General features: G+C 40.7%; 2 protein-coding genes across 2 annotated transcripts; both read left to right on the forward strand.

Annotated features, from left to right (window-relative positions):
• The first annotated feature begins 485 nt into the window (after nucleotides 1-485).
• Nucleotides 486-2,700, forward strand: LOC116522777 (zona pellucida sperm-binding protein 3-like). Its single transcript, XM_032237808.1, has 3 exons — nucleotides 486-766; nucleotides 2,354-2,466; nucleotides 2,543-2,700. The coding sequence occupies exons 1-3, from the start codon at nucleotides 581-583 to the stop codon at nucleotides 2,667-2,669; spliced, it is 426 nt and encodes a 141-aa protein (XP_032093699.1). The 5' UTR covers nucleotides 486-580; the 3' UTR covers nucleotides 2,670-2,700.
• Nucleotides 2,700-8,098, forward strand: LOC116522779 (zona pellucida sperm-binding protein 3-like). The gene is made up of 9 exons (XM_032237809.1): nucleotides 2,700-2,898; nucleotides 3,512-3,632; nucleotides 3,727-3,818; nucleotides 3,900-4,042; nucleotides 4,329-4,460; nucleotides 5,099-6,008; nucleotides 6,812-6,922; nucleotides 7,708-7,818; nucleotides 7,896-8,098. The coding sequence occupies exons 1-6, from the start codon at nucleotides 2,837-2,839 to the stop codon at nucleotides 5,215-5,217; spliced, it is 669 nt and encodes a 222-aa protein (XP_032093700.1). The 5' UTR covers nucleotides 2,700-2,836; the 3' UTR covers nucleotides 5,218-6,008; nucleotides 6,812-6,922; nucleotides 7,708-7,818; nucleotides 7,896-8,098.
• Nucleotides 8,099-14,223: the final 6,125 nt, after the last annotated feature.

Consider the following 14,223-nt stretch of genomic DNA (forward strand, 5'->3'; position numbering starts at 1 on the left):
CCCAAGTTTTGGAAACAGTGGTTTATAGTGATCTATATTTTCTTTTTCTGGGCTTCTACCTCACACAAATGAAACATAAATGAAGTACAAGAATTGGCTAACATGCCACCCTGAAATAGAGTTTAGGCTCAGTATGTTATGCAAATACAGCCCATGTAAGACTTCCCAAACAAGAAGATACACTGGAATTTCATTTACTAAATACAGGTAATAAAAGGCAATGGGAATAGAGGCTACTTCTTTTTTGGCTGAAAAGGCCCAGGTGAAGCTGATACCCTTGAAGGTCATTAAAGAATTGACAATGATTGCTTTCAATTAAGCAATGAGGCTTATGATAGGACATAAAAAAGGAATAGTCCCTGAGCTTATTTTGTAGTAGGATTGAGGTGGTGAAAGAAACAGGATGAGGCTGTTAAAAGTTCTACAGTTTTTGTTTCTGAGTTATCTTTTTTGTTTACTGACTTTTGCTAATTTTTCAGACTTTGCTACAGAAGAGCCAGTGACTAAATTGATCCAAAATGCTGAACCTAAAGTCTTCTCTCCTAGAGAGGGTCTGTTTCCCAGTTCTTGGCAACCCATCATGGTGCAGTGTGGAGAAGATGAAATGATGATTCAGGTTCATCGTGATCTCTTTCAGACAGGCCACTTTATCCAAGCAAAGGATCTCAGCATTTGGCCACAAGCCTGCCATTACTCTATTGTTAATCAGTCTGCTACCTTGATTATCTTCAAAGTGGAACTCCATGAGTGTATCCAGAACTTGCAGGTAATATTGCAAAATGTTGGGCTGATGTTTTTGTGTTAAGTTATCTGTTCAAGTAAATTTTAATGAATTAGAATGCATTGCATTTTTACAGAAAACTAAAACATAATTTATAACCCACAAGGACTGGAATTATTAAGCCAGAAATAAATTACTTTTTGGGTTAGTGAAAGATACAACATCCTTCTTAGTGCCAAGCTTTATGTTAGCCATGGGTCTATTATATGTAATTACAAATTTTAACATAACTATGTATAGCTATGTTAAAATCTATAGGATGCTTCCCTGTTTTAAAATCAAAAGGCTTAAAATCATGGCTATGTAATTTAGCTATGCATGGTAGACTATCTTGCTATGTTACAATAGAATAATAGAGTTGGAAGGGACCTTGGAGGTCTTCTAGTCCAACCCCCTGCCTAGGCAGGAAACCCTATACCATTTCAGACAAATGGTTATCTAACATCTTAAAAACTTCCAGTGTTGGAGCATTCACAACTTCTGGAGGCAAGTTGTTCCACTGATTAATTGTTCTAACTGTCAGGAAATTTCTCCTCAGTTCTAAGTTGCTTAGAAGTTTCCACCCATTGCTGCTTGTTCTACCCTCAGGTGCTTTGGAGAATAGTTTGACTTCCTCTTTTTTGTGGCAACCCCTGAGATAATAGAACACTGTTATCATGTCTCCCCTAATCCTCCTTTTCATTAAACTAGACATACCCAGTTCCTGCAACCGTTCTTCATGTTTTAGTCTCCAGTCCCCTAATCATCATTGTTGCTCTTCTCTGCACTCTTTCTAAAGTCTCAACATCTTTTTTACATCGTGGCAACCAAAACTGAATGCAGTATTCCAAGTGTGGCCTTACCAAGGCATTATAAAGTGGTATTAACATTTCAGACTTGTGGATTTTATTAACATTCAAAAGCTTGAAATAATATGGGATTCAGGCAAACTTAAGACCATCTTTTTAACAAATGGTGACTGGCAGTTTTATTATAAATGAACCACCACTGTGTTTATGGTTTCCTGAGTCAACTTAATTTGAATTGGAAATCTTAACATCTGCATTCACTTCACTATTAACACCATACTTCCCCCTCTGCAAAGACTTAAAATACCTAGCAGCTGGGGGGGGGGGGATCCAAAATCTGTAGCTGTACTTGTGTGATATGTTCATTACAGTGAATTGTCAGCCATGACTTATGAGTTATGAAAACTCAGCTCACTGTGGTTTATTTGCTTAACTATAGTTCAAAGTTACAAACTAATGTGAGACGTTTTATTTTCTGTCATGTATGATTTATGAACTAGGTTTGGAGGTTTAATTTGGGTGTAGCATGGTTTTTGAAACCAGAATTAAATTTGTCTCAAACTCCACTTTTTACAAATCTGGGTTTGAAGAAAGAGTTAGTCTTAGTTAAACCTCTGAGCTCAGTTTCTGAGAAAGTGCTGCTTTTAAATCACCAATTTTAATTAAATGGACTTATTCCTTCAAATAAAAGGGAGAGGAGAGTAAACCCCCAACATGCCTGGTTTATAACTTGGTTTATAACTCGCCATTATAAAACTATAAATTCAAAATTGCTTTCTTCCAGGTACTTGATTTCATGCTCTATAATGTTAGCTTGTACTATAAGCCGGAGTCTGCAAGCAACTTGACAACTATTAAGAGTGCAGAAGAGTTCCCCATTGCTTGCCACTACTCATGGTGAGAAGTGTTGTCTATGTTTGCTGTCTACTTGCTCACTTGCATCATGTCAATAAATGACACACTTTCATTTCAGGAAAAATGATGTGAGCAGTAATGCCATCCAGACCACCTGGGTACCTTTTACTTCAGCAACGTTTGAGAAAGAAAAGCAGTACTTTTCCTTGCGTCTGATGACAGGCAAGTTAGATTCCATATTTTAGGTGAACACCTTGGGGAAAATGTTTTAATTTGTTGTTGTTGTATTACTACAGATGACTGGCAAGCTGAAAAAAATTCTACTGTATACTTGTTGGGTGATAACCTCCATGTTCAAGCAGATATCAGAAAAGGAAACCACTCACCACTCCGCCTGTTTATTGATACCTGCATGGCCACATCAAAAGCTGATGGAGATTCTGATCCACAATATAATATCCTCGACTTCCATGGGTAAAATTACAGTTCTGGGTATAAACTATGCATTGGTGATACAAGTTTCCAAAAATAGAAAATTTCCTATGGGATTTTAAAGACTGGGTTGATTGTGCAATTCTCAGCTTCATAGACATTTAGTAAGTCCTGGTTCATCCAGCCACAACAATCTGATTTACCAGATTGAGTTGTATTAATATTGAGTATTACTCTAATTGTAAACTACTTTATGGCCATAAACTACTTAATGGTATAATGGATATGTTATGTTGTCTTTAACTACACAAATAGATGCTAGGAGGTCAAAATTCTACAAAATGGTTGATGGGTCTGCAAAGTCATCAAAGTTAAACACTGTTACTATTCTAAAGAATACAAAAGGGGAAGTAAGCTGTTAAGAGACTTCATTCTCTGCTGAGTATCACCATTTTGAAAAAAAGTTTGCTTACTCTATGGGGAGTAGACTTAAAACAACTTTTCCAGAATCATATGCAGTACTTTAGCAATATACAGTTCCTTGGAATTAAATGAAGCAGAGATGTCCAATGAATAACGAACAGCTGTTTTTTAAAAAATGAACTAGTTTACACTACAATAATTCTCCAACCACATCTCTTTTTTCTGGGTTTAGATGTCTCATAGAAAGAAATTTTCATGATGTAGGGCCATCCTTCATAATTCCAAGGACTCAGTTAGAAACACTCCAGTTTACCATTCCAGCATCCCAAATCGCTAGAGACAAAAACAGCATGGTGAGCACTGAGTTATGCCCTTGGCTATCTTCTTATGTGGTGAGATGCTAGCTTTCCCTCTTCTAATCGTTTCTTATTTCCACTCCCTATCAAGATCTACATTGCATGCCATCTGAAAGCCACTGCAGCTGCCCAGGATCCAGATTTCTTAAATAAAGCTTGCTCATTCAACAGAGAAAGAGAGATGTAAGTACTATATGTGCTTGCATTAAAAAAAAGATTGAAACATTTCTGAAACACTCTGACCTGTTTTTTTTAATCTATTAGTTGGTTACCTGTAGAGGGTTCCATGGAAATCTGTAACTGCTGTGAGACTGGAGATTGTGGTTCTCCTGGAAAGCACAAATCAAGTGATACCGGCAGTCTTCATGTGCCCAGCCAAAGGAAAACTGGTTCAAACAGAAATTATGGTAGGTTGAAACAGAAATAATGTCCTAGATAAAGAACTGTAACTTCAATATTAGTAAGATGAAGTTTCCCAGAAACTTGCCTCATAATGAAAGAAAACACTGTACACTTTCATAAATTGTATTAAAAATAGTACTTTAATTTACTATTGAAGATGAATTGCACACAGCTGGATCTCTTGCCCCTTGTATAGGGAACAGTTAAGTGTAGTTTTATGATAAAGCCTGGGATGGGACTCTCTCCAAACTTGTGTCGTAATCAAAATATGTTTTATGTTTGGATAACTAGTTGACCTCTCTAAAGGAGAAATGGAAGCTGACCTTGTGGTGGGTCCTGTCTTAATCCAGAAGGCTGCTGGGAATCATGAAAGAGACCAAGTAGGAGTAGAAGAAGAGATGCTGGCAAAAGGCCAGAAAGCTAGTGCGTAACTGTGATGTTCTTTTTTGCCTTTTTAATGCATTGATATGTTACACATATTTCAATTGGTAACATTTATACAATGTTAACTAGCGATAGTAAGCATTTTATTTAAAGTGCTAAAAATAGAAAAATATTTTATTAATGTTAACTACAATTTAGAGTATTAGCATTACAAGCATAGAATTATTTGACTTTCTCATTAAAGTTGAATCTAATATTGAAGTGGTGTTTATGCAAACCAGCTTGTTAATTGAGATGACTGTAGGGCATTTTAGATAGGAGTACTATCCAGATTCATAACTATTGATCCAGCTCTGCTTGCAAATCTATGCAATGGAAGAAACTCCCTACATGGAGAATACATGGTAAGCTTTCTATAGATACAGTGCATTCAGAAAGTATTCAGACCCCCTTTTACTTTGTTATATGTTCACTCAGAATGCAATGTGTGTGTGTGTGTGTGTGTGTCCCTCCCTCCGTCCCCAATCATGTTTGTTGTTTAATCACAATCTTCACAAAAGAGCTATTTTATGTAGATTAAACCTTGATAGAGGTCTGCTTACTAGAGGTTCTGACAGGCTGGTAAAATAACTTGCCAGAGCAATTAGTACTTTATTCTTGACCTGTCCCTTTTATAGACATATTTCCTGTGATAGAAGTGGATGCTGATTATGAAATTGGACATGAGTTTATCCTTAAGGCTGATAAAGAACTACATTGGATTCTCCTTCCAAACAGAACTGTGAAAGGCAAGTAGTGCTCTGCAAATTTCTATCTTGCAGATGTCTAAAAATCGTGTAACATAATGTATTGCATTATCTACCATTTCTATTCTGACTACCATTCTGCTACAAGATTTTTTTTCTGCAGGAAACCATAACTAGTCACAATGGTTCTACTGTAAAAGAAGCCCTACTTTTTCGTTAAGCTGTCATATACAGATCATGTTGACAAATATCATGAAGGTATATAATATAAACAATTACTGATATCAAAATCTTAATAGATTAGGAAAGGTACAGTCTATACATTATCTTAAGCCAAATATTAAAACCCTAGGTATGTATTTACATATGAAATTTGAAACATCATCCGTGTGTCGTACTCCCCCCCCCCAGTGATCTGGGTGGTATCAAAGGGAGGGGTTTTGAAACAACTGCAATAAATGAGGAAACAATCTATAGTTTAGAGGTTGAGCAGTTTTGCTTAAAATAAAAGTGTAGTCAACAAAATGTTAGATAACGGCGATGTGGGAATTTATATCTTCAGGTTTGAGGTAGCCAAAGAAATATTGAACATACATCTGAATGATTTGCTTTTGAGGGAGCAGAGGTGGAGAATGCCATGCAACTTTCTGCCGAAACAATCTATTTGATTCTTAAAGCTGTAAAAGACTTAATTGTAAAAATTATGTTTAAAAACCAGTCTTGTCCATAGATGAAGTATTGGCCATGGGATCTAATGATGAATCTGATGAGGTATACTCTGGCAGTGGCGACCTGAACATTGAGATGTCACCTGTGGACATGATCATGATGACACCTCAAGGTATCTTGATTGCATTGCATGAAAACTGTGGCAGCTGAAACTTAAGTTATGACATGACTGAAATATGCTTAATTTCTTTTAGGCAATGTACCAGTAAAAGGAACAATCTTGGGACAAATTTTAACTACAGCAATTGGAATTCCACTATTTCCTGTTTAGCAGCATTGCTTAAATATACATACCTAATTGTATGCATATACATGTAACAATAAAGCATATTAAAGACACTTTTAGGTTAATTATTTATTTCAAGTGACTTTAGACAGCTCTCTTGCTTCCTCAAATATTGTAGTTCTTTCTATCCTAAATATCTATTAACCATACAACATAATGCATAATCTGATATTTCTGTATTTTCACTGCCATTTTGCTACAAGAATTTTTGCTTGTCACAATGGTGTTGCTGAAAAAGCAATCCTACATTCCTCTTAACCTGCCATACTATGATGCCACCATCCCATGTCCCCTCGCAAAGCGATCTGGGTGGTACCAATGGTAGGGGTATTGAAAGAACTACAATATTTGAGGATGCAATTTGGAGACGCTATAGTTTAGAGGTTGAGCAGTTTTGCTTAAAATAAAAGTGTAGTCAACAAAATGTTAGATAACGGCGATGTGGGAATTTATATCTTCAGGTTTGAGGTAGCCAAAGAAATATTGAACATACATCTGAATGATTTGCTTTTGAGGGAGCAGAGGTGGAGAATGCCATGCAACTTTCTGCTGAAACAATCTATTTGATTCTTAAAGCTGTAAAAGACTTAATTGTAAAAATTATGTTTAAAAACCAGTCTTGTCCATAGATGAAGTATTGGCCATGGGATCTAATGATGAATCTGATGAGGTATACTCTGGCAGTGGCAACCTGAACATTGAGATGTCACCTGTGGACATGATCATGATGACACCTCAAGGTATCTTGATTGCATTGCATGAAAACTGTGGCAGCTGAAACTTAAGTTATGACATGACTGAAATATGCTTAATTTCTTTTAGGCAATGTACCAGTAAAAGGAACAATCTTGGGACAAATTTTAACTACAGCAATTGGAATTCCACTTTTTCCTGTTTAGCAGCATTGCTTAAATATACATACCTAATTGTATGCATATACATGTAACAATAAAGCATATTAAAGACACTTTTAGGTTAATTATTTATTTCAAGTGACTTTAGACAGCTCTCTTGCTTCCTCAAATATTGTAGTTCTTTCTATCCTAAATATCTATTAACCATACAACATAATGCATAATCTGATATTTCTGTATTTTCATTGCCATTTTGCTACAAGAATTTTTGCTTGTCACAATGGTGTTGCTGAAAAAGCAATCCTACATTCCTCTTAACCTGCCATACTATGATGCCACCATCCCATGTCCCCTCGCAAAGTGATCTGGGTGGTACTAATGGTAGGGGTATTGAAAGAACTACAATATTTGAGGATGCAATTTGGAGACGCTATAGTTTAGAGGTTGAGTAGTTTTGCTTAAAGTAATGACAGTCAACAAAATGTTACATAAGAGTGATGTGGGAAATTATATCTTCAGGTTTGAGGCAAATCTGAATGATCTCCTTTTGAGGGAGGGGGGGATTGGAAATTACAAAATAATCCCTTTGACTTTTAAAGCTCTAATAGACTTAAAAATAGTAAAAAAATGTTTAAAATTGAGTTTTAACATTCAGATACACTTGTCCATAGATGAAGTATTGGGCATGGATTCTGATGACAAATCTAATGAGATACACTCTGACAGTGCAGATCTGAACACTGAGATATCACCTGTGGAAGTGACCATGATGACACCTCAAGGTATAATTTTATTGCATGGAAACTGACAGTTGAAACTTAAGTCATGACATGACTGAAATATTCTTAATTTCTTTTAGGCAATGCACCGGTGAAGGGAACTATCTTGGGACAAATTCTAACTACAGCAACTGGAATTCTGTTTTTTTTTCTTGTTTAGCAGCATTGCTTAAATATACATGCCAAATTCCAGCAACTATAATTTTTTTGTGTGTTTTGCAACATTGTTTAATACACGTCAAATTGCATTCATATATATGTAAAAATAAAGCATATTAAAGGCACTTTTATTGTAGGTGAATTATTTATTTTAAGTGACTTTAGGCAGCTCTCTTACAGTATTATGAATTCTCAGATTTGTTGAAGCAATGGGGAAGGAGACCCATTAATACAATGTACACTATGAACAGGAAATCCTACAATTTCTATGAACAAACTAAGGTAAACAGAAAAATTAAGTTGTATTGCATATAGTAATCCTCTATGGTAATATAAGTTATTTTTTTTCTTTAAAAAACTGCTTAGCTTAGAAGTATAGCAAATTGTAAGAATGTTTTAAATGGGCTTTACTCATATACCTACTTATCCAAATTTTTATTAGCTTTTTGATAAATCACTTTTTTCTAATTGCACTGTTGGTATCATGCAAGCATTTCAAACCTATACAGGCTATTTAAAAACAATTCTTATTGAGTTTAGTGAGGTAAGAAAACAATTTCTAATGTTGTCCTTCTGGATTCGGCTCCAAGTGGGGAAAAACTTGTATATGTGTATTGAATGATCCCACTTTTATTGTTATTATCGTTGTATTTTTGTGTTTTAATTATCATGTGGGGATTGTTTGTGTGAGCGCCTGAGTATGTCTGATTCGGAGGATCTGCCGGGGAATGCGGGGGTCACCGGGGTGGTTGGGGGGACCACGGCCACGGGAGTGGGTCGGAGCATTGCGGTCGTAACAGGGAGGGGCAGATATGGCGGGGACTTTAGTGCTGGCCATTACCGGGGAAGGAGGGTTAGCTACATCACAGAGATCCCTCCTTCCGGCCCTATGAGTCCCACTCCGAGGCCAGATGGCGCGAGTAATCAGGACCCTGGTCTCAGGCTGTTGTCGCTAAATGCCAGGTCTGTTGTTCACAAGGCTCCCCTCGTCCGGGACTTAATTTTAGACGAGAGGGCAGATCTGGCATGTATTACTGAAACCTGGCTGGGCACGGAGGGAGGAGTCCCCCTCGTAGAGATGTGCCCAGACGGATTTCAGGTGCTTCATCAGCCGAGAGCCCAGTGAAGGGGTGGCGGTGTGGCTATCGTTATCCGGGAGTCTTTAGCACCTCGTAGGATCCCTGCTCCGGAGATTGTCGGGTGTGAGTCCCTGCTGGTGAAGCTGGACCTCAAGGGTCAAGTGGGTCTGCTGCTAACGTACCTGCCTCCCAACAGCATTGCAGCAGCCCTCCCCTCGCTCCTCGAGTCAGTAGCCGAGCTAGCAATTGAGTTCCCCAGGCTGATGGTCCTGGGGGATTTCAATTTGCCTTCGCTCGGTGAACACTCTGATGGGGCGCAGGAGTTCATGGCTTCCATGACAGCCATGGGCTTGACCCAGGTAATTCGGGGCCCAACCCATTCAGCGGGTCACATGCTCAACCTCGTATTCCTCTCGGAGCAGTGGACTTGTGATCTTGGTCTGAGGGGTAATGAGATCATACCCCTGTCGTGGTCAGACCACTGCCTACTGAGGCTTGACTTCTGGAGGCCAAACCCCCACTGTAGGGAGGAGGAACCGACCAGGTGGTTCCGCCCCAGGTGACTTATGGACCCTTTGAGGTTCCAGACGGAGCTTGGGGTTATTCCTGATACTCTCGCCCACAGTTCGGCAGAGGCTCTGGTTGCTGCCTGGCACTCGGCAGCATCGGAGTCCCTTGACCAGATTGCGCCACTACGGCCCCTCCGGGTCAGCGGATCCCGGAGGCCTCCTCGGTTCACCGAGGAGCTCCGGGAGAAGAAGCGCCAGAGGAGATGCCTAGAGCACCTGTGGAGGTCCGATAAGTCTGAATCGAACCAAGCACTTTTAACAACTTGCACCAAGGAATATATCAGGGCATTGAGGACAGCAAAAAGAACGTATATTGCCACCTTGGTTGCGTCCGCTGAGTCCTGCCCAACCGCCCTGTTTAGGATAACCTGCTCCCTCCTAAATAGGAGGGATACGGGGGACCACCCTGCAGGGTAAGGCTGAGGATTATGTCCAGTTCTTAGCGGACAAAGTTGCTCGGTTTCGGTCGGACTTGGACTCCACTTTTGCAGATCCAGCCGAGGCACAGGGGGATAACTTGGCAGACCATCTCTGGGTTGAGTTTCAGGATGTTGCCCCTGGGGACGTGGACAAGGCCATACGAGCTGTGAGTGCCTCCACCTGTGTACTGGACCCGTGTCCCTCCTGGCTGGTTGCCAACAGCAGTGAGGTGACACGAGGCTGGATCCAGGCGGTCGTTACCACCTCCCTTCGGGAGGGGCACTTCCCCACCGCACTTAAAGCGGCAGTGGTGAGACCCCTCCTGAAGAAACCATCCTTGGATCCAGCCATTTTCAACAATTACCGTCCAGTCTCCAACCTCCCCTTTGTCGGGAAGGTTGTTGAGAAGGTGGTGGCCTTCCAGCTCCAACGGTCCTTGGAGGAAGCTAGTTACCTTGACCCCTTCCAGTCCGGCTTCAGACCTGGTTACAGCACTGAAACCGCTTTGGTCGCATTGACCGATGATCTCTGGAGGGCCAGAGATGGAGGCCATGCGTCCATCCTGGTTCTCCTTGACCTCTCGGCGGCTTTCGATACCATCGACCATGGTATCCTTCTGCGACGACTGCGGGAGGTGGGGGTGGGAGGCACTGTTTTGCAGTGGTTCTCCTCCTACCTCTCGGACAGGTCGCAGTCGGTGTTGGTTGGGGGACAGAGATCGTCCCCTAGGCCCCTAACATATCGGGTGCCGCAGGGTTCGGTCTTATCCCCCCTACTATTTAACATCTACATGAAACCGCTGGGCGAGATCATTCGGAGGCACGGGATAAAATACCACCAATACGCGGACGACACTCAGTTGTATCTGTCCGCCCCATGCCAACTCAATGAAGCGGTGGATGTGATGAACCGGGGTCTTGAGGCCGTTAAGAACTGGATGAGAGCTAACAAACTGGTACTCAACCCGGACAAGACCGAGTGGCTGTTGTGTTTCCCTCCCAATAATTTGGCCAGTGTTCCATTGCTCAGGCTGGGGGGTCAAATTTTATACCCCTCAGATAGGGTTCGCAACTTGGGAGTCCTCCTGGACCCACAGCTGACCTTTGACCATCACCTGTCGGCTGTGACCAGGGGGGCATTTGCCCAGGTTCGCCTGGTGCGCCAGTTGCGACCCTACCTGAATCGGGAGGCCCTCACAACAGTCACTCGAGCCCTTGTGACCTCTAGGCTGGAATACTGCAATGTGCTCTACATGGGGCTGCCCTTGAAGAGCATCCGGCAACTTCAGCTAGTCCAGAATGCGGCCGCGCGAGTGATTGTGGGTGCACCGCAGTTCGCCCACATAACACCTATTCTCCGCGAGCTGCGCTGGCTACCTGTTGATCTCCGGGTGCGCTTCAAGGTGCTACTTACCACCCATAAAGCCCTCCATGGTAGTGGATCTGAGTACTTGAGAGACCGCCTCCTGCCAATTACCTCCCTTCGACCTATTAGATCGCACAGATTAGGCCTCCTCCGAGTTCCATCCGCCAGTCAGTGCCGACTGGCGACTACGCGGAGGAGAGCCTTTTCAGTAGTAGCTCCGACCCTTTGGAACGATCTCCCCGTGGAGATTCGCACCCTCACCACCGTCCAGACCTTCCGCACAGCCCTTAAGATCTGGCTATCCCGTCAGGCCTGGGGATAAAGATTCTAATCCGCCCCACCCGAATGTTGAATGAAAGTTGTGTTTTATTGTTTTTTTATTCACGTACTGTCTTATGTTTTGTCTTGCACACCCCCTCCCATGAACTGTAAGCCGCCCTGAGTCCCCTCAGGGAAAAGGGCGGCCTATAAATAATAAATAAAATCTAAAATCTAAAAAAAAGACACTGGAGACATGGAGGCTGCTTGGAAAGATGGTTTTAATGGTGGATAGAACACATGTCTGAACAGAAAAGGTGATCACATGCTTCGATGTTGGTGGAGAAGGGAAGGGAGGAAGAGAAGCTGAGTCCCTGGTTTTATGCCCTCTCTGGCCTTTGATCTTGAGTTTGTATTCTGATTGGTTGTCAGACTCCCATGGGGCCATGCAGGGACAACTCTCTAGGCTGCGTTTTGAATCCAGGTTTGGTTGAGTTCTCAGATACCATGTGGTGAGTTGGGTAAAGGGTCAATATTATCATGCCTTAATCCCATCACTCTGGTTCTGAAGGGGAGAACTCTATTATGTAAAGTGGACTAGCTCAGGCTTTAATGGCTCATTGACAAAGGGGGATGGGTGGGAAGCTGCAGGCAGCTATTCTGTCTTTTAAAACATCTTTCTTCCTTTTCACATCCAGAGAAATATTCTGCCCTTTCAATATTTCCTAGGATATTTCATTTTTTTCTGGGAGGGCTGAGTGATAACTTTCTACACTGATAAAGCAGGATAATTGCCCAAGCAAATAAGCCAAGTTTTATATAAGAATTTTTGATTATCACCTTTCTTTGTATGAATGTAGTAAAGCAGTTGTGAATTTCAAATGCAAATATATTTAAAGAGCAGATTTTCCCACTTTTCCCACAATTTCATTTTTTAATAGCATATGCTGTAAAAAGGCTATTCAATATGACACGTTTGCAGTAGCAAAGTGACAATGTTTAAGTTAGAAGGCCCAATTTAATACTTAACTGCAACAGGTATACATGTTTAAAACCCATCATGCTCTAATTCTACAATCTAGAGCAGTGTTTTTCAACCACTGTGCCGTGGCACACTAGTGTGCCGTGACATAGTGTAAGGTGTGCCGTGGGAAAAACACTTTATATATAGTCAATATAGGCACAGAGTTAAATTTTTTTAACATTTTCTAATGGTGGTGTGCCTCGTGATTTTTTTCATGAAAAAAGTGTGCCTTTGCACAAAAAAGGTTGAAAAACACTGATATGTGACATTTATTAGACCAATTGCCTTGTACCTGACTCTGACCCCATATTTTTATTTTATTTTTAAAAACTAAGCTAGTATACTGTATATACCAAAGCAGAAAACATTTATTTTAAAAGTAAATATAATGAATGGAAAATAAAAACAATGACTTGTTCCTGTTCCAGTGTTTGATTTAAAATCCGTTTGCCCACCTTTGAAAACGATCTGGGTAGATCATGCAGCAATAAGAGTATATAAGCCCTCCAGAATACAGAAGCCTTAACAAATATATATTTAAAATAAATATAATTGAAAATTGAGTCTTGGGTATGTAGAAAGTTAGCACCCACCCCTCTCCTAGAAGAATGAAATATTTTAGGAAATATTAAAAATGAAGAATATTATATTTCCCCTAAAAGAGAAATAGAAATCTTAAGGAAAACAGAAACTCAGAACTTCAGCTTCCTGTCCCCAGCAAATATTTGGTGCCCATTGAGAAGGACTGGCCAGCCTATCTACAAAACAAAAGGCCTTCAGATCCAGGGTGATGGGATTAAGACATGACTCTCCAGTAATAATAGGATTATTTAGCAGCAGGGTTCACTGCATTGGAAAATCACCTGGGGACATTGCATCACCCTCTGGGCTTCAAACAACATTATCCCACATGGCCCCACGGGAGTCTGATTTCAGCCAATAGAATACATTTCTTCAACAGGAACAGGAAGCTTAAGGGCAAGGCCCAAGAGATAAATAATCCTCACTCTCCACTCCACGTGGTCAGCTGTACAGGGCCTCAAACCCATGTGGTCCTGTCCATCAATAAACCATCTTTCCAATCAGCCTCCATTTTTCCAGTGTCTTTCTCCCTACTTAGAACTCAACCATATGGATATTTCTTCCAACTGGTAGCTTAAGGCTAATGGTAAAAGGAAGAAGTAAAAAACTGTCCTAGGAATTTTTTAGTTAAAATTTTTGAATCCTTTATAATTAGATGCATTGGACAAGGACAGAGAAATGTAAGCATTTATGATGTGTTGTTTCTGATCTTTGTAAAAATGCACCAACATTCAATACTTGGCTAAGGAAAGCTTTTTTGAATCCTAAAGCTATATGGCTAGTTTTCTGTTTAATCAGATAGCACATCTGAAAGTCAGGAATATGAAAAGCAAGAGTTCTCTGTTGGGAAGTGGCTGGAGGGAGGAAGGAAGAAGTACAAGAGATTCTCTGGAAACAACCTTGGGAAACAGTCATTTATTGAACTGTCAAGAAATGTTGTGAATGATCTGTT

Source organism: Thamnophis elegans, chromosome Z, assembly GCF_009769535.1.
Source record: "Thamnophis elegans isolate rThaEle1 chromosome Z, rThaEle1.pri, whole genome shotgun sequence".
Classification (NCBI taxonomy): domain Eukaryota; kingdom Metazoa; phylum Chordata; class Lepidosauria; order Squamata; family Colubridae; genus Thamnophis; species Thamnophis elegans.